Here is a 20,473-nt window from a genome sequence, read left to right as displayed (position 1 = left end):
TTAATCTTTTAAATCAGACTTCAAATTAACCTATATCCTCATTTGATGGTAAGCTGTGAGGAGCGAGATTCTCTCTACCTTTTCTCACACTCTTGAGAATAGTAAGAGTGCCCTCCACTGTCCAGCAGCAGTACTGCTCACTGGAGAACCAGAGTTGGACTTCACTCATTCACCCATTTTTCCAGTGATTGTGGAAAAACATGCAAAACTTGTCAAAAACACTAACTGGGGGAGAGGTGTAAAACCAGTTCCCCAGCGTCTTGGTGCTTTGCTGAACCCACACTACCTGAGAACTTTATTAGGTTTTTTTTTTTTACTGATTTATTAAAAGACCTGTGCATGGATTAATTATTAGTACAGTGTAAAACCAACTAAAAAGTGACAATTTAATCTTTAATAAAATGCTTTAAGGATAGTTATGAAGTTGGTAAAGATTTAACAATTAAGTTTATACTACCCCAAATTAGAAAAAGTTTAAAAAAAAAAAAAGAAAAAGTTGGGACAGTTTGGAAAATGCAGCGTTCCTTTCATTTTATCTTGACTTTTTTTGATTGCAGACAGTATGAACCCAAAATATTTCATGTTTTGTCTGGTTAACTTTGTTTAATTTGTTAATACAGTATGTACATCCATTTCTGCAGTTCAGGCCTGCAACACATTCCAAAAAAAGTTGCTATGATCAAGCATTTACCACTTTGTAATGTTGCCTCACCACACTTAAAAAAGTGCAACTTTTTTTTTACCCTAAGGAGACTAAGTGATAAAGTGGTTATTTTGTCCCATTCTTCCTGCAATCACTCCTTAAGTTGAGCAACAGTACAGGATTGCCGTTGTCAAATTTTTCATTAGAAAATTCTCTTTTAGGGACAGATCAGGACTGCAGGCAGGCCATTCGAATACCCGTACCCTCTTCTTCCATAGGCATGTCTTTGTAATGTGTGCTGCATGTGGTTTGGCAGTGTCTTGTTAAAAAGTGCATGAATGCCACTGATGTCTTGAATGCAGCACATGTTGCTCTAAAATCCCAGTGTACTTTTCTGCATTAATGCTGCCATCACAGAGGTGGAAATTATGTTTGCCAAGGGCATTGACACAACACCATACCATGACAGACCCTGGCTTTTGGACTTGCTGCTGATAACTGCCTGGATGGTCCTGGGTTTTGGTCCAGGTTGAGGATCTCCAATTTGTCAAACACCCAAGGATAAAGTTTTCTGCCCCTACAATTTTGAGTGTGACAGGCATTAAATTTGTTTACTTCACTTTGTGAAGAACTTCAGAACTTCAGAAGAGAATTACCAATCCGTTCAAAAAGAACATTTCTCAATGCATGATTGCAGATAATTTACTATTTCATTATTTTAATGTTTATACTATTGTGAAAGGATTCGGGGATTCTGGAGAAATCTCAGTCCAAATAGGGCAAAGCCAGAAACAACTGTTTAATGTGGGCTACCTTTGAGCTCTCAAGTAACAGTGCATGAGAACCGTCATGCTACTGTGATTAATATAGATGTGTGGGCTCGAGAGTACTTTGGAAAACCACTGTCAATTAGTCTATCACTACATCAAGAAATGCAACCTAATACTTTATTACGCACAGAGAAAGCCATACATTAATTTTGTGCTGAAACACCTTCAAGTTCATCTCAGATGGTCTAAAAGACAGTGGAAAGATGTGCTGTGGTCAGATGAGTCCAAGGTTTAGCTTGTTTTTGGAAAAAAAAACAGATGTGGAGTTCATCAAGATGAAAAAGGCCATCCAGACTGTTATCAGTGTAAGGTGCAAAAGCCAACATCTGTCATAGTATGGGGGGTTGCATATGTGAGAAGATACCGGACACCTTCCGCCATTAAGGCAACGTTTTTTTTCTAAAAAGACTATGATTATTTCAGCAAGATGATGCCATGCCTCATTTTGTATGTGCTTCATCCATAGTCACAGAATGAATGTGCTTGACTGGCCAGCCTGCAGCCCAGATTTGTCTCTTATTGAAAATGTATAGTGCAGCATAAAGAGGAGAATCAGATGACCAAAAATTCCACTTGCAAAGCTGAAACAATTAGTGTTGTCAGTTCCCAAACCATCAAAAGTCTCATTAATATGAAAGGTGAAGGAACACAGGTAAACATGCCTTTGTCTCAGCTTTTTGGAGTGTGGTGCAGGCATCATATTCTAAATGTGTTTATATTTAAAAAAATACACTTATCAGTGAAAACATTGGAAATCTATTCTTTCTACTTTTATCAGTTAAATAAAGAGAATTCAACCAAGAGAATTAACAAATTACAGATTTTACACATTGTAACTACGTCTTCTGTTTTTTGACCCCAAGGTGTTTCCGATGGAAACCTGTTTATCCTCTCGAGGTTAAAGACTGCAAGTCGAGACTGCAGGGCCAACAATGCTGCTCCTACTAGATGGGATGGGATCCTGGTGTGCTCCTACTAGATTGGATGGGAACCAGGCGTGTTTGCACCAAAAATGTCCAGAACTTACAAGGGTCTTTTTCACAGACTGGACTGAACTATGAAGAACTCCTAAAAGGGGTTTTTGGTCTGTTGGTCCTGGATTCTGTAAAGTTTATTTAAGACAATGTTCATTGTAAAAAGCGCTACATAAATAAATTTGACTTGACTTGATACACATAATTTATTCTGTACAATACCTGCACATCTGGACATTATAAAATTATTCTAATTCTAAATTGAAACATATGCTGGAATAACACTTGAAATATTTACATTAACGGACTCACAGTAGATTATACTTTAATGCTGTATATCTGTACATTCATAACTTTATAAAAATAAAAGCAAATTTTTTTTCTGCATTTTACAAATGTCCCAACTTTTCTGGAAATGGTGTTTGTATATGTATTTGGTCTGTAAATCATTTGAAAATCTTTTCTTTGTACTTTTGTTTAGACACCCAAGCCTTTTTGTGCATCTCAGCATGTCTGGCAGATCTCTCATTACTTACTGACGTCAGCTCGTCATTTAAAAGTTAACCACAGTAAGAGTAAGCTGATATATATTCCTGGAGATCTGCCTCCATGCCAAGACCTAGTCCTTTTTCTCATGATCAGAAATGTATCGAAACTTAGTGTTGGGCACCCAACTGGAGCAGCAGGATATTTCGTTAGCACACCGGCGCTGAGATTCTGAAAACCTCAGTTGAATCTCGGCTCTACTACTGGTCGGCTGGGTGCCATCTAGTGAGTACAATTGCCTGCACAGAGTCTGCTGGTTGGCAAAAATGCCAGACTAAGTGGGTGGGGTCTTCAAACGCTGTGTAAGGACCCTGGTTAGCAGACCGAAGCGCCAGTGCAGAAGTGGATGAGCCTCATGTGCGAATCCACCAAAGCACAGGCGAAAAAGAAGGGGTTGAGGGACTGCGCATGCGTCGGAAGAGGCCTGGAGCAGGCAAATATACCCTCCTTGAACGCAATTGGGATCCCCAGCAGCAGACAACTAATTGGCTACGCTAAAAAATGTGAGAAAATGCATAAACAAATAGAAAAAAAACCTTGATATTGTCCTGGATAGCAAGCTGTCCCTCTTAGCTCATGCTACTAACCTGGCAAGATCGTGTGGCTTTGTCCTACGCAACATCAGAAAGATTTGACCATTCCTCTATACTGAAGCCTCTCATTCTTGTCTAAATAAGTGCATCATTGTGAGGTTTGACTACTGCAGCTCCCACTATCAGACCGCTGCAACTGATTAAAAAAGTCAGTCACCTGCCTTGTTTTCAATCACCCCACTGCTGAGCATTCTTCACTGGCTTCCTGTAACATCAGACATTCAATTTGAAACAATGATCCATGTCTACATAGCCAACAAGGGACCAGCTCCAACCTTAAAGAACTTATTAAACCCTATCAAGGCTTTTCTCTGTATTCAGGTGTGGAAGTGAACTTCCACCATCTGCTTGAACAGGTGAGTGTCTAGCTAGACTGATGTATCTTTCAAAAAATGTTCTACGTCAGCCCTGAGGCACAGCGATATTGTAGGGCACGTCCAGTTGGGAAGGGGAGGCTTTGGCCTTACTACAAGTAAGCCAACCTGGCGTAGGGCCACAGCATCGGAGTGGAGGAAAATGGTGGTTGAGTGGTTGCGACGTCAGGAGGAGGCGGAAAGAAGCACAAAGGCTGTCTCGCTTGCCAAGCAGGGACAATGGATGAGGTGGGAAGGCTTGGAGAGAAGAAAGCTCAGCTGGAGGGAGCTCTGGGAAATGGAGGCAAGCAACATCAGCTTCATTATCAGAGCCACGTATGATGTGCTCCCATCTCCAAAAAACCTCCACCAGCGGTATGGCGAGGATCCAACCTGTGCCCTCTGCCCAACTCCAGCGACTCTCAAACACATCTTGACCGGCTGTAAAACCAGCCTCACACAAGGCCACTACACATGGAGGCACAACCAGGTCCTCAAGAGTCTGGCAGCAGCTCTTGCGAGCAAGAGGAATACCATTAACTCCTTGCCCCAGAGAGCAACCAATTCCATTATGGCCCCAATCTTCATTCGGGAGGGACAGGAAAAGCCTAACCATCCCCCTACTAAACCAGAAGCTGGACAGCTAGCCATGGCCCGGGACTGGAAGATGCTAGTCGATATTGGCCAGCAACTAATTTTTCCACCTGAGATTGCAGTCACCACCCTTAGGCCAGACTTGGTACTCTGGTCCCCTTCACTGAAGTCTGTTTACATCACAGAGCTCACAGTCCCATGGGAGAATTCAACAGAAGAGGCCTATGAGCACAAGAAACTGCGCTACACAGAACTGGCAGCAGATGCTCAGCAATGAGGATGGAACGCGAAAGTCTATCCGGTTGAAGTGGGATGCAGAGGTTTTGTGGTTTCTTCAACCATTGTTTTCTACCACCCCCCCCCCCCCCCCCCCAACCCATCCCATTAGAGCAGGGGTGTCAAACTCACGGCCCGCTGGCCAGATCCGGCCCGCCACGTCATTTTATGTGGCCCGCGAGAGCTTAAACGACTGTATGATTGTTGTGATGGTTCGAGTCGTTACAGAGACGCACTTATAATTTAATGGGACACCTGCGCCTTTAAGTGTGACTGTTGACATCGTAGTCATGGCAACTAACTTTGACCTTCGCTGAGAAGCCATGTGAAAAGAACGCAGGTAGTAATGTAAACAATAATAATAAATATAAATAATTATCTTGCAGTATAATACCAAAGCATCGTCTGTAAGTAGTGGCATTTATATTCTCAGTTGTTAGTAAATGTTTAGTGATTATATCACAGCGTTTTAGTTACAAATTTACCGTAATTAAATACAGTTGTTACCGTTACTATAGCAATTAGTATCTTTACACAAAATGCTAACTCGTTAGCACTATTTTACGTTTGGTTAAATCTCATATTGTACCAGATGTAACACTTGACTACAGCTGTGTGCTTGTACTGTATTAAGTTCTTTATTGTTTTTATTGTTTGTATTTTTACTTCATTCTGGTGCACACAGTGTATCACACAACTGGGAAGCAAATAAAACCGACTGTATTCTGAAGAGAGCTGTCTGTCTGTCTGTCTGTCTAGCTGAGCAAGGGGGATAAACTATTAGTGAGGGCAAAACAATTGTCTTAAAATACACTGTAAAAGCCTACATTAACTGCATCTCTCAAAATGCATGCTGATTTTGTGACCTGCAAAGTGACACATCCCGCCAGTAGATGATGTTAAGAAATATTTACACATAATCCCAAAATGTACAAGAAGATAAGTAAGAAAATTAAGCAAAAGGAGGAAATTTAATGAATATGAAAACAAGTTTGTGCTTCAGGAAGAGAAAACGGTGCGTCTCTTGTGTTATGAGGCTGTGTCTGTGGTAAAGGAAAACAATATAAATGCAGAATATAGCCTCCAAGAAAAACAACAGACTGCAGTCACAGCAGAATACATTACAATCGGCCCTTTGAGGGCCACAATAATGCTGATGTGGCCCTCCGTGAAAATTAGTTTGACACCCCTGCATTAGAGAATCATCCAGGAGGAGGATGAACAAGGTATGCGATTAGTGCTAGGCTTGACTCAGGGAAGAGGACCTTGCATAACCAGGCAATTCTCATGATTGGACATGGGACACAAGGTCAGGTTTGATCACCCTGTAGCTGGCCACCTTTGATGAGGGTGTTTATTGTTGAAAGGCCAAATCACCCCTTGATTCAAAGGTACACTGCGGATGATGTGTCCCGAAATTTACATCTTTCCACGTCTGAGATACAGCTCTCACGCCACTCTCAACACCTAGGCAAACCTCATGTGCAGACCACTTACTGGCACAATGGACAAGTTTATCACGTCCCGTGTTTCATGATTCTTCTATTGGACACTCAGGTGGCCAACGGCAAAACACGCTAGCACACCAGAGCTGACATTTCAAACTCATCAGTTTGAAACTCAGCTCTGCCATCCGACAGGCTGGGCACCTACACGAACAATGATTAGCTTGTTGCATCATAACTGATGCAATTACGACCTCTGCTGGCTGATTGATGGCACCTGCACAAAGACGAGGGATAATGGGTTGATCAGGGTCTGTCTCTCCATACACAAAGCTGGTCCGCATATGAACTCGCCTTGTGCAGGTGAAAAGATGCAGTCGGCTACTGCACGTGTCGGAGGGGGCGTGTGTTAGTCTCGGCTCTCCTCAACCAGGGTAAAGATCAACATCAGTAGAGAAGAAGCAAAATGCAATCGGGTAATTGGATATGACTAGATTGGGAAGAAAAATAATTTTCTTCTAACCATACTTTTGTTATAACAGGGTTCCTGCAAAGCATTATTAGACTGCTGACTGCACTGGGGAAATGTTTACTAAGGAAGCACCTTTGTAAGTCACTTTGAAAAGAACATCTGCTAAATGTTGTAAATGTAAATGCTAACAAATTACAGATTCTTACTTTCATTGCATTACAGAAATAGAAATATTTACACTGCTGACAGCATAATTTTTTTTTTATTATTGTTCCCATTTAAATAACCCCAAGCAGAAGCTAGATGACAATGTATCCTGTTGTGGAGTGAGAAACGTGAGAAAACATATTGCTCTCAGATGCATCTGAAGAATAAATGTAATACATGCTATTATTTGTGGCAAAGCCAATGTCATTCTTTCCATGAACTGTGTGTGTAGGCTGAGTTTGAGAGGATTGATCATCACATGTACTGTCTGTAGGTTCAGTCGGTTCCTCCTCCTTTTCATAATAAACCTCGATCTCAGATATCTTGAACTCTTCCAATGTCTGTGTTAAGCTGCTCATGTGCTACAAAAACCAGGTAAAGTGATTTTGAGAATTTACTTAAATTAAAATGTATTGTTATAAGATCGTCGTAAGATCGACTTACCTGAAAAGTTTCAATGTCTAAAATTCTGTTTTGGGCTTTTATAGGATCTGGAATTATAGGAAGGACAAATCTTCTTACCCTTTGAAAAAGATGTATTTATTTATTTTAACACATAGCCCTGTTGCGGTGAACTATGTTGGGTAGTGTAATGTGTGTATAATGAGCATAATCTGAAAAGGTCAGTGAGACTTACCGCTCTTGTGTTATTGCACAGACAAGCAGAAAGCCTGCCACTGGCAAAATAGCTAGTAACACATAATTCTTTATGCTAAATCGTGAGGTAACTGCAATGCAGGGACCTAAAGAAGAAAAAAAAAATAGTCATTTATTCATTTTTACAAACCGCTTTATTCAGGTCAGGGATGCAGTAAATCTGACACTAGGGCACTGGGTGTCTAGGGCAGTTGTAGCCTAGTGGTTAAGGAAACAGTACAAGGCTGGCATACACCCTATTTAGAGTGCATCAGTCTGTAGCAGGGCAACAACATTTACCCAGTCACTCACTCAATATACATTTTATATATTTATAAAAGTTGCAAAACACATCTAATACCTTGAAAACCTACATGGAAGGAGCATGAGTAACTTTTTATAGACAGAGACCTCAGGAAAGGTTTAAACAGATCATAAGGACTAAACTGACCCTTCATAAACAGATCCTAAGGTCTAAATTGACACACAGTGTAAGATGAATGTGTTATTGTATGGTGCCCTGGTATGGAGTAGCACTCTGTCCTGTGTGTTTCCAGTTTGGGCTCTGCATCCATGATGACCCAATTCAGAATAATGCTTTGCTGTGCATCACTGAAGTTAAATATTTACATGAGATCTCTGTTCAGAGAATATCAAAGCTGCCATCATACAGTAACCTCATTAATTTCTTAAACATACATGCATATTATTGCATTAGGTGTCTAGGTGTCATGCACTTTACACCAAGTTACGCGTCTTTGGCATTTGATATACGAGGGATCTTCAAAAAGTTTCCACACTTTTATATTTTCTTTAAAAACAGTGAGGGCAAGAGGAGCAGTAATTGGTCGTGTCTTAGAGACTGAGAGAGAGCTTATAGTCCAGATTTAGTGCCATCTGATTTCCACCTTTTTGGACTGCTCAAAAAAGCTTTAAGGGGAAGATTTTCATGTGATGATGATGTGAAAGCAGCGGTGCATCAGTGGCTACACGCTCAACCAAAAACATGTTTTGCTGATGGCATTAAAAAGTTGCTACGACGCTGGGAAAAAATGCATTGGAAGGTGACTACTGTATGTAGAAAAGTGATGTCATTTATTTTTTAAATTCTTAATAAATTGATTTTAAAAAGTGCAGAGACTTTTTGAAGAACCCTAGTACTAATAATTTTTGATTGCCAGCCCTGCCATGAGTTGTAACACTTCAAGAGGCTTTTGCCTTTAAGCTACAGTTTGAGCTATTTAGGCACTTTCCAATTGTTCTCTTTAAAATGTGTCTGTTGCCCAGGCCCAGAGTGGCTAATCGGGAAATTCGGGAGGATTCCCGATGGGCCGGCTCATGTCAGTCTCGAGTTTGGGCCGGTTAGATGGAAAAAATAATTTTGACATTTATCTGTCACTTATCTAATCTTCTTCTTACATTCATTCATCTTACAGCGCAGCCCCTACCTACATCGCAGTAGATCAGATGGGTTCTACCATCTGAGGGAATCCCCCCCTCCCAAATGTTTCAGTTGGTTTGGCCCACGAGTCGTCTTTTCTTGAGCGCCGGTGTTCTGTCGATTTGTCTTACCCTATCGAAATTTCCTACCAAAGCGCAGATTTATAGATCTATCTGTCGATTTGTCCTGCCCTATCGAAATGTATTCCTGTAGTAAATATTTAAGTTTTATCGATCTATTCTTATTAAAATTAATAAACTATAGGTAGCACATCTCGATAGGTCTGTATATTATTATAATTAGTGGTAGCACATCTCGATAGGTCTGTATATTATTATAAACTATAGGCAGCACATCTCGATAGGTCTGTATATTATTATAAACTATAAGCAGCACATCTCGATAGGTCTGTATATTATTATAATAAGTGGTAGCACATCTCGATAGTACGGTGGCCGAGAAGTGCAAAACAAATGTACATTTCAGAAAACAAAATTACAAAAAAACAAAAACAACATTTACAACAAAAGCAAAAACAAATTTACAAGTGCTTGGGTACCCAGTGTTTGTAAATTTGTTTTCGGCATATGTAATTTTGTTTTCTAAAATGTACATTTGTTTTGCACTTCTCGGCCGCACATTTCTGACGGAAAAGGTAGGGACAATAAACCGGAAGTGCGTGTTGCTTACCAGCTGTCAATCAAACTGTTTGTCAGCGGTAAAGTGAACGGAGTTTGTGATGGTGACGATAAACAAGGTTTTGTCTAGTTTGTGGAAATCATTTATTTATCCAGTTGATCTGCTATTGTTTTTCTTGTGGAAAGTTATTAGATTGTTTGTGCAGACGGTTAGACGTGGCGTGTGCATCTCTATTTACCGTCCGCTCTTCTAAACATCTAAGGAATTCCCACAAGAACAACAAAAGCGAAATAATGAAAATAATTAACACAAAATGGACAAAACATTGTTTATTAGGGACGGTATACCGAGGCTTTAAAGCTTGTTTCACTTTTGTAACACTGGACTCAGTGTATCGGAGCTTATATTAAAGCAGCAGCATGTGCGGGACTGATGAAGCTTTGGTGCTGTGTTTTATCTGATGATTCATGACTACTGAAGGGACAGGTAGTCTAACAGAGTTATTTAAACTAACATAGTTATTTGTAATGTAAAATATAACGTAGATACGGAGCCCCTTAGGGGTCACTAAGGAAAAAAAATATGTGAAGACAAAATCCGTACCCTCGGTTTAGTAAACCGTACCCTCGGTTTAGTAATCCGTACCCTCGGTTTAGTAAACCGTACCCTCGGTTTAGTAATCCGTACCCTCGGTTTAGTAAACCGTACGCACGGATTGTCTGCGCTACAAGTTTTACTGTGCGCCCACTCCCCGTTTTACGGTAATACAGTTGCGAAGCATTGAAGAGAATAAAGCATCTTTTTACAGCTGGGGTGATGGGATAGCAAACTTATTAAAAAGTCAAATCAAAATCTTATCAAATGCCACCCCACAATCATAAATAACACGAGTACTCAGCTTGTGATTTGAGAGTATTTTACCTTAGGAATTTAGAATAATAGGATTGCAAACTAACGTAAAGTGAAATGTACAGTATAAATGTCTGAGACTCATAAAGTCAGTAAGTAGAAGTATTCTTTAAGAGTCTGATGGGGTGATTTGATAATAATTTGATTTGCATGTTACTTTACGTTGGTTTGCAATCCTATTATTCTAAATTCCTAGGGTAAAATAGTCTCAAAATCACAAGATAAGTACTAGTGTTATTTATTTATTTATTGTTTATTTATTGTTATTGATTTGACTTTTTAATAAGTTTGCTATCCCATCACCCCAGATTACTACAGTAAAGATGTCTGAAATGTATTCCATTAATAAAAGAGTTAATGCTCTTAAAGAAAAAAGTGGAGTGCTCTGATAATAATTTGATTTGCTTATTTTAGACCTTTCAAATTGGTCTGTAACAATTCCACTTGTTTTAATGGAATTAAAAAATTTTACATTTGAATAATTTTACCATGGTATGTCTTTTGTTGCCTCTATATATATATATATATATATATATATATATATATATATATATATATATATATATATATATATACAGTGTATCACAAAAGTGAGTACACCCCTCAAATTTCTGCAGATATTTAAGTATATCTTTTCATGGGACAACACTGACAAAATGACACTTTGACACAATGAAAAGTAGTCTGTGTGCAGCTTATATAACAGCATAAATTTATTCTTCCCTCAAAATAACTCAATATACAGCCATTAATGTCTAAACCACCAGCAACAAAAGTGAGTACACCCCTTAGTGAAAGTTCCTGAAGTGTCAATATTTTGTGTGGCCACCATTATTTCCCAGAACTGCCTTAACTCTCCTGGGCATGGAGTTTACCAGAGCTTCACAGGTTGCCACTGGAATGCTTTTCCACTCCTCCATGACGACATCACGGAGCTGGCGTTTATTCGAGACTTTGCGCTCCTCCACCTTCCGCTTGAGGATGCCCCAAAGATGTTCTATTGGGTTTAGGTCTGGAGACATGCTTGGCCAGTCCATCACCTTTACCCTCAGCCTCTTCAATAAAGCAGTGGTCGTCTTAGAGGTGTGTTTGGGGTCATTATCATGCTGGAACACTGCCCTGCGACCCAGTTTCCGGAGGGAGGGGATCATGCTCTGCTTCAGTATTTCACAGTACATATTGGAGTTCATGTGTCCCTCAATGAAATGTAACTCACCAACACCTGCTGCACTCATGCAGCCCCAGACCATGGCATTCCCACCACCATGCTTGACTGTAGGCATGACACACTTATCTTTGTACTCCTCACCTGATTGCCGCCACACATGCTTGAGACCATCTGAACCAAACAAATTAATCTTGGTCTCATCAGACCATAGGACATGGTTCCAGTAATCCATGTCCTTTGTTGACATGTCTTCAGCAAACTGTTTGCGGGCTTTCTTGTGTAGAGACTTCAGAAGAGGCTTCCTTCTGGGGTGACAGCCATGCAGACCAATTTGATGTAGTGTGCGGCGTATGGTCTGAGCACTGACAGGCTGACCCCCCACCTTTTCAATCTCTGCAGCAATGCTGACAGCACTCCTGCGCCTATCTTTCAAAGACAGCAGTTGGATGTGACGCTGAGCACGTGCACTCAGCTTCTTTGGACGACCAACGCGAGGTCTGTTCTGAGTGGACCCTGCTCTTTTAAAACGCTGGATGATCTTGGCCACTGTGCTGCAGCTCAGTTTCAGGGTGTTGGCAATCTTCTTGTAGCCTTGGCCATCTTCATGTAGCGCAACAATTCGTCTTTAAGATCCTCAGAGAGTTCTTTGCCATGAGGTGCCATGTTGGAACTTTCAGTGACCAGTATGAGAGAGTGTGAGAGCTGTACTATTAAATTGAACACACCTGCTCCCTATGCACACCTGAGACCTAGTAACACTAACAAATCACATGACATTTTGGAGGAAAAATGACAAGCAGTGCTCAATTTGGACATTTAGGGGTGTAGTCTCTTAGAGGTGTACTCACTTTTGTTGCCGGTGGTTTAGACATTAATGGCTGTATATTGAGTTATTTTGAGGGAAGAATAAATTTACACTGTTATATAAGCTGCACACAGACTACTTTTCATTGTGTCAAAGTGTCATTTGGTCAGTGTTGTCCCATGAAAAGATATACTTAAATATCTGCAGAAATGTGAGGGGTGTACTCACTTTTGTGATACACTGTATATATATATACAGTATATGTGTGTGTGTTATTATATCTAATATATAGTATATTAAGCTGCAAAAAGATGCTTTATCCTCTTCAAAATATGTGAAGACAAAATCCGTACCCTCAGTTTAGTAAACCGTACGCACGGTTTAGTAATCCGTACCCTCGGTTTAGTAATCTACGGAGCCCCTTAGGGGTCACTAAGGAAAAATATGAAGAGCGTAATCCGTACCCTCAGTTTAGTAATCCGTACCCTCAGTTTAGTAAACCGTACGCACGGTTTAGTAATCCGTACCCTCGGTTTAGTAATCCGTACCCTCGGTTTAGTAAACCGTACGCACGGTTTAGTAAACCGTACCCTCGGTTTAGTAATCCGTACCCTCAGTTTAGTAAACCGTACGCACGGTTTAGTAATCCGTACCCTCGGTTTAGTAAACCGTACGCACGGATTGTCTGCGCTACAAGTTTTACTGTGCGCCCACACCCCGTTTTACGGTAATACAGTTGCGAAGCATTGAAGAGAATAAAGCATATTTTTACAGCTGGGGTGATGGGATAGCAAACTTATTAAAAAGTCAAATCAAAATCTTATCAAATGCCACCCCACAATCATAAATAACACGAGTACTCAGCTTGTGATTTGAGAGTATTTTACCTTAGGAATTTAGAATAATAGGATTGCAAACTAACGTAAAGTGAAATGTACAGTATAAATGTCTGAGACTCATAAAGTCAGTAAGTAGAAGTATTCTTTAAGAGTCTGATGGGGTGATTTGATAATAATTTGATTTGCATTTTACTTTACGTTGGTTTGCAATCCTATTATTCTAAATTCCTAGGGTAAAATAGTCTCAAAATCACAAGATAAGTACTAGTGTTATTTATTTATTTATTTATTTATTGTTTATTTATTGTTATTGATTTGACTTTTTAATAAGTTTGCTATCCCATCACCCCAGATTACTACAGTAAAGATGTATGAAATGTATTCCATTAATAAAAGAGTTAATGCTCTTAAAGAAAAAAGTGGAGTGCTTTGATAATAATTTGATTTGCTTATTTTAGACCTTTCAAATTGGTCTGTAACAATTCCACTTGTTTTAATGGAATTTTAAAATTTTACATTTGAATAATTTTACCATGGTATGTCTTTTGTTGCCTCTATATATATATATATATATATATATATATATATATATATTTATATATATAGTTGCGAAGCATTGAAGAGGATAAAGCATCTTTTTGCAGCTTAATATACTATATATTAGATATAATAACACACACACATATACTGTATATATATATATATATATATATATATATATATATATATATATATATATATATATGTGTGTGTGTGTGTGTGTGTTATTATATCTAATATATAGTATATTAAGCTGCAAAAAGATGCTTTATCCTCTTCAATGCTTCGCAACTGTATTACCGTAAAACGGGGTGTGGGCGCACAGTAAAACTTGTAGCGCAGACAATCCGTGCGTACGGTTTACTAAACCGAGGGTACGGATTACTAAACCGAGGGTACGGTTTACTAAACTGAGGGTACGGTTTACTAAACCGAGGGTACGGATTACTAAACCGAGGGTACGGTTTACTAAACTGAGGGTACGGTTTACTAAACCGAGGGTACGGATTACTAAACCGAGGGTACGGTTTACTAAACAGAGGGTACGGTTTACTAAACCGAGGGTACGGATTACTAAACCGAGGGTACGGTTTACTAAACCGAGGGTACGGATTACTAAACCGAGGGTACGGTTTACTAAACCGAGGGTACGGATTACTAAACCGAGGGTACGGATTACGCTCTTCATATATATTTTTTTCCTTAGTGACCCCTAAGGGGCTCCGTAGTAATCCGTACCCTCGGTTTAGTAAACCGTACCCTCGGTTTAGTAATCCGTACCCTCGGTTTAGTAATCCGTACCCTCGGTTTAGTAAACCGTACCCTCGGTTTAGTAATCCGTGCCCTCGGTTTAGTAAACCGTACGCACGGTTTAGTAATCCGTACCCTCGGTTTAGTAAACCGTACGCACGGATTGTCTGCGCTACAAGTTTTACTGTGCGCCCACACCCCGTTTTACGGTAATACAGTTGCGAAGCATTGAAGAGAATAAAGCATATCTCCGTAGAGCGGAGCCCCTTAGGGGTCACTAAGGAAAATAAATATGTGAAGACAAAATCCGTACCCTCGGTTTAGTAAACCGTACGCACGGTTTAGTAATCCGTACCCTCAGTTTAGTAAACCGTACCCTCGGTTTAGTAAACCGTACGCACGGTTTAGTAATCCGTACCATCAGTTTAGTAAACCGTACGCACGGATTTGTAAACTGTACTCTTAGTTTAAAGTCCGTCCGCGGTCACGCTATCTGCGCTACAAGTTTTACTGTGCGCCTAAACCCCGTTTTACGGTAATACAGTTGCGAAGCATTGATCAGGATAAAGCATCTTTTTACAGCTTAATATACTATACTGTATATTAGATTATATATATATATATATATATATATTGGCAACAAAAGCACATGACATGGTCAAATTATGCAAATAAATAATTTTAAAATTCCATTAAAACAAGTGGAATTGTTATAGACCAATTTGAAAGGTCTAATAAAATAAGCAAATCAAATTATTATCAAATCACTCCACTTTTTTCTTTAAGAGCATTAACTCTTTTATTAATGGAATACATTTCAGACATTTTTACTGTAGTAATCTGGGGTGATGGGATAGCAAACTTATTAAAAAGTCAAATCAAAATCTTATCAAATGCCACCCACACAATCATAAATAACACGAGCTATCATCATAGCGTGACCGCGGACGGACTTTAAACTAAGAGTACAGTTGACAAATCCGTGCGTACGGTTTACTAAACTGAGGGTACGGATTACTAAACCGTGCGTACGGATTACTAAACTGAGGGTACGGATTACTAAACCGAGGGTACGGATTACTAAACCGTGCGTACGGTTTACTAAACTGAGGGTACGGATTACTAAACCGAGGGTACGGATTACTAAACCGTGCGTACGGTTTACTAAACTGAGGGTACGGATTTTGTCTTCACATATTTTTTTTCCTTAGTGACCCCTAAGGGGCTCCGTACTAAGGGGCTCTGTATTATTCAGCAAAATAAGCTAACCCTTAATGATTTTTTTTTTAGCCTCAGAGCAGCAGATAAGCCAGTCTGATCCTGCTGGTGAACCGAGTAGGCATGGAGAGGCCAGGGCTGAAATAGGGGCCCACTCCGGCCCTGCTGTTGCCTCACCTTGCTGTAAAATCTCACATCTCCAAGAACTTATTGCCAGATCACTTGTATAGCTAACATACAATGGCTTTAGAATAGATTCAGACCCCTTGACTTTTTGCACACTTTTTTGTTTTGAGGATATTATTTTGGAACATTTCTTGAGCCTTGCACACTTGGATCTGGACGGTTTATTCCATTGTTCATTGAATAAACCTCTTAAGCTCCCTCAGACTGGATGACAAGCCTCTGTAAAATGCCATCTTCAGGTCTTTTCACAATTTTTTTTACAGGGAATTAAGTTTGGGGGTTGGCTGGGTTACTAAAGATTATTCATATTCACATACTTTACTTTCACTTTCACCTACTTTAGTGTTGTTTTGGCTGTACATTTTGGCCTCTCACCCCAGTCTGAGTTTGCATGCGCTCTGGAGGGATATGTTCTTTTAATTTATACCCTTTCCTTAACACTGTAAAGCACCCCATAAAAGCAACCCAATGCTGCCATCTACGTATTTAATACACGGTTTAATACCATGTGATAGTATTAAGCAGGTGCAGTGAGTGATTACAATTAAAAACAAGCTTCTTACAAATACCAATCAGCCATAATATTAAAACCACCTCCTTGTTTCTACACTGACTGGCTATTTTATCAGCTCTACTTACCATATAGAAGCACTTTGTAGTTCTACAATTACTGACTGTAGTCCATCTGTTTCTCTGCATGCTTGGTTAGCCCCCTTTCATGCTGTTCTTCAACGGTCAGGACTTTCCCATGACCACCACAGAGCAGGTATTATTTAGGTGGTGGATCATTCTCAGCAGTGCAGTGACACTGACATGGTGGTGGTGTGTTAATGTGTGTTGTGCTGGTATGAGTGAATCAGACACAGCAGCGCTGCTGGAGTTTTTAAATACCATGTCCACTCACTGTCCACTCTATTACACATTCCCACCTAGTTGGTTCACCTTGTAGATGTAAAGTCAGAGACGATCGCTCATCTATTGCTTTAAGACCTTTATCAGTGGTCACAGGATGCTGCCCACAGGGTGCTGTTGGCTGGATATTTTTGGTTGGTGGACTATTCTCAGGTGTTTAAAAACTCCTCAGTGCTGCTGTGTCTTATCCACTCATACCAGCACAACACACACTACAACACCACCACCATGTCAGTGTCACTGCAGTGCTGAGAATGACCCACCACCCAAAAAATAACTGCTCTGTAGTATTAGCTGATAAAATGGACAGTGAGTGTAGAAACAAGGAGGTGGTTTTAATGTTTTGGCTGATCGGTGTATATTTATAAATGCTCTATTAATGAAACCCATTCAGTATATTTTAAAAAACAACAGTTGCTAGCAGGTTTATTCAAATGTCCGCATTCCAGAACTAGATAAAAGAGGAAACCTGTACCTGTGTTATTTTTCCAGTATTTTTCTGGACTCCATTCTCCCCAGTTCTGCTGGATACAATACAGTCGCATCCTTATTCTGAATACATAATTCTTCTTCATATCCAGAGCAGGCAGCACAAGGGCGAAGCTCTGTAAGTCTGTATAATTCTATAAAGAATGCAAAACAACTGTGGTATTGGTATCACCTTTTTGTGCGTTTTTGGATAACAGTGCTCATTAATCTGTTCTCAGACATGCAGTACCTGCCAGAATGAGCCACAGCTGTTCCTGTACTGCAAATGGGTTCTATAGCACAGGTCACTCTTGGTATTGTCTGGATTCCTCCATGCCACTTTTATAGAATTTGATGTGTTGCTAATGTTTATATTATATGGGTCTGTATTAATAGGAAAAAACAGTCATATACCACTCATATTCCATTATGCTATAAAAAGCGGATTTTTCTTTGCAGACTGGATTTCTACCTGGAGGTTAAAACTATGGCTTTTGATGTGGCTTTCCCCTTTGCAACCTAGTAATGATGCATGTGAACTTGAGTAGGTGGTTTTCTACCTTAATGTATATGATAAAGTATGCCCTAGTGTCCATGAGCTGTTTGTGGGCTCAGTCATTGCTAATTATTATTGCTAATTATTAATAGGGTAAATGTTTAACTGACATTCATTATATGTGGAGGATTGGTCCAAGTAAGGCTGGTTGCTTTTGAGTCTTGATCCTCTCAAGTTTTTATTTACCTTAATATTTACTGAGATTATTGTCACTTTAAGAGTGAGTTTGGAGTTGTGGACCTGTATCAAAGCTTTTTTAAGAATGTTCTGCTGTAAATAGGCTTGACAAATACATTTGACTAGATTTATTACATTTATTTTTATATAACTTTTATTATTTTAATAAATTCCAATAGTCCTACTTCATGTTATGTAGATTTTATTTATCTTCTTAATTCCAGATTTCGAGCAAAGAAACTGTTAACTGAAAAAAGAAAAAGGGGTAAAACATAAAATCACTTACCCACAGTAGAACATTTGACCCTGGATTGAGAGCAGAGCATTATGGACAGGATTAAGTGTAAACAGCACATCCAGTGTTTCATTATTGGTCTTTCACACAGTCAGTGTGTGCTCTCTCTTACCCTCATGTAGGAGAGTGTGCTGTGACTACACACAGCACTGTACCTCCTTAATCTCACTTCCTTCCGCTCTTTATCTGCTGTCATCTTTTCACACCGCAAGTTTAAAAGCAGCTTTTTCCATACAGGATTTCTTTTAGAATGATCTGCTGCTAACCACGACACACAGCTTTCTTTTCTTTTTAACAGCATCTAAGAAGTAAGCTGTTGTGATTGTAATGAATCCTAAAAAATGTTTGAAAAATTTGTAAATCTGTAATAAAAAAACACAATGATGTTATACTGGAATATTATAAAAAGTCTAAACAAAGAATGGGTTTCTTACTGTCACATTTTTTTCCTACTAAACATTAAGCAACTGAGCCCACTGGTTGTGCTCAATTAGATAAATTGTATTACTTAGTAATTTGGTGAACTTAATTGAGTGAGTAACAAGGGGCAATTCCATTTTCACTCAAGTGAAATGAGTGTTAAATAATTTTGTTTCTTATAGAAATTAAATCATGTTTCATGATTTCATAATTTCATTTTCCATTGATATGCACCACTCAGATATGTTTTTTAATATGTTATTTACAACCCTAAATCACAGTATGGAAAATGCAACTAAAATAGAAATGCACTGTTCCTTACATTTACTTTGACTTTTATTTGATTGCAGATGGTTTGAACCCAAGATACTTCATGTTTTGTCTGCTCAGCTTCATTTCATTTGTTAATATACCTCCATTCCTGCAATTTAGGGCTAGTAATGAGATAAAAAAAAAACTAAATAATGATGTGATTCCAAACAGGTAATGTCAACAGGTGATTATAATCATGGTTTGGTACAAAAGAAGCATGAGTCTTTGATGAGCAAAGATGATCAAAGGATCTCCAGTTTGTCAACAAATGCATGAAAAAATTATTGAAATGTTTAAAAACAATGTACCTCAAAGAAAGATTGGAAGGGATTTAAAACTTTACTGTGCAAAAAAAGATACCTTATGTTAACCATGTCCAGAAGTGGCGTCGACTTCTCTGGGCTCTGAGGCATCTAGGATGGACCATCACACAGTGGAAACGTGTATTGTGGTTATATGAAGTAGCATTCCAGGTCTTTTTTGGAAAAAATGTACGCCGTGTGCTCCAGACCGAAGACAAAAAGGACCATCCAGACCTTTGTCAGCAACAAGTCAAAAAGCCAGGGTCTGTCATGGTATGGGGCTGTGTCAGTGCCCTTGGCAAAGGTAATTAACACTTCTTTGATGGCAGCATTAATGCAGAAACGTACATTGAGAACTTACAGCAACATACGCTGCCTTCATCTTTTCCAGAGAAGTCCATGCATTTTTTAACAAGACAATAATGCAAAACCACATGCTGCACACATTACAAAGGCATGGCTGCGGAAGAAAAAGGTAAAGGTTTGCAGGAAGAATGGGACAAAATAAAACCTGAAACACTAAATTGCTTGGTATCCTCAGTGCCAAAATGTCTTTTAAGTGTGGTGAAAAAGGAATGGCAACATAACAAAGTAAAGTGTGTATATCTAACCAAATGCTGACTTTTGATACATTGAATTCAGATGGACAGTGAGTGTAGAAACAAGGAGGTGGTTTTAATGTTATGGTTGATCAGTGTATATATACTGTATATTTAGGCATATTAATTTGTAAAATATTAATGAAGTAGCAGCAACACAATGCATTTATACTGCAACCATACAGCATCTAACACTAAAATAAATATTAAGTACTGTAACTGTATAATACCAACGATTTGCTTAAATTTGCTGTAATGGCTATACAGATTACATTCAAACAGTGATGATACTGAATGTCCTGTACATTTCATAGTTTTGCATATTTTTACATGACATGGTTGAGTACCTCCGATAATGGTTTAATTAA

The 20,473-nt window shown here is 39.2% G+C and overlaps 1 protein-coding gene and 1 long non-coding RNA gene across 2 annotated transcripts; one reads left to right on the top strand and one right to left on the bottom strand.

Annotated features, from left to right (window-relative positions):
* The first annotated feature begins 5,112 nt into the window (after window positions 1–5,112).
* Window positions 5,113–18,860, top strand: LOC134324408 (uncharacterized). Its single transcript, XR_010014175.1, has 6 exons — window positions 5,113–5,149; window positions 6,797–6,862; window positions 7,023–7,061; window positions 7,166–7,308; window positions 17,469–17,583; window positions 17,684–18,860. It is a non-coding gene; the product is annotated as an uncharacterized LOC134324408 (long non-coding RNA).
* crlf2 (cytokine receptor like factor 2) lies at window positions 7,006–18,143 on the bottom strand. The gene is made up of 5 exons (XM_063006244.1): window positions 17,695–18,143; window positions 17,452–17,599; window positions 7,571–7,676; window positions 7,378–7,456; window positions 7,006–7,295 (listed from the first exon to the last, which is right to left on the bottom strand). The coding sequence occupies exons 2-5, from the start codon at window positions 17,549–17,551 to the stop codon at window positions 7,026–7,028; spliced, it is 555 nt and encodes a 184-aa protein (XP_062862314.1). The 5' UTR covers window positions 17,552–17,599; window positions 17,695–18,143; the 3' UTR covers window positions 7,006–7,025.
* Window positions 18,861–20,473: the final 1,613 nt, after the last annotated feature.

The sequence above is a fragment of the Trichomycterus rosablanca genome, chromosome 12, assembly GCF_030014385.1.
Source record: "Trichomycterus rosablanca isolate fTriRos1 chromosome 12, fTriRos1.hap1, whole genome shotgun sequence".
NCBI classification, from domain to species: Eukaryota; Metazoa; Chordata; class Actinopteri; order Siluriformes; family Trichomycteridae; genus Trichomycterus; species Trichomycterus rosablanca.
The sequence above is the reverse complement of the archived record's forward strand: the minus strand, read 5'-3'. Positions and strand labels throughout refer to the sequence as shown.

What these genes read in the sequence shown, in the direction of transcription:
- crlf2 (XM_063006244.1), bottom strand. Translation starts at nt 17,551, where the DNA reads ATGAAGAAGAATTATGTATTCAGAATAAGGATGCGACTGTATTGTATC. An exon ending in ATACTGGAAAAATAACACAG is followed by an intron (nt 7,677 to 17,451) that starts GTACAGGTTTCC and finishes TTTCTTCTTTAG; the next exon opens with GTCCCTGCATTGCAGTTACC. An exon ending in TAGACATTGAAACTTTTCAG is followed by an intron (nt 7,296 to 7,377) that starts GTAAGTCGATCT and finishes TGGTTTTTGTAG; the next exon opens with CACATGAGCAGCTTAACACA.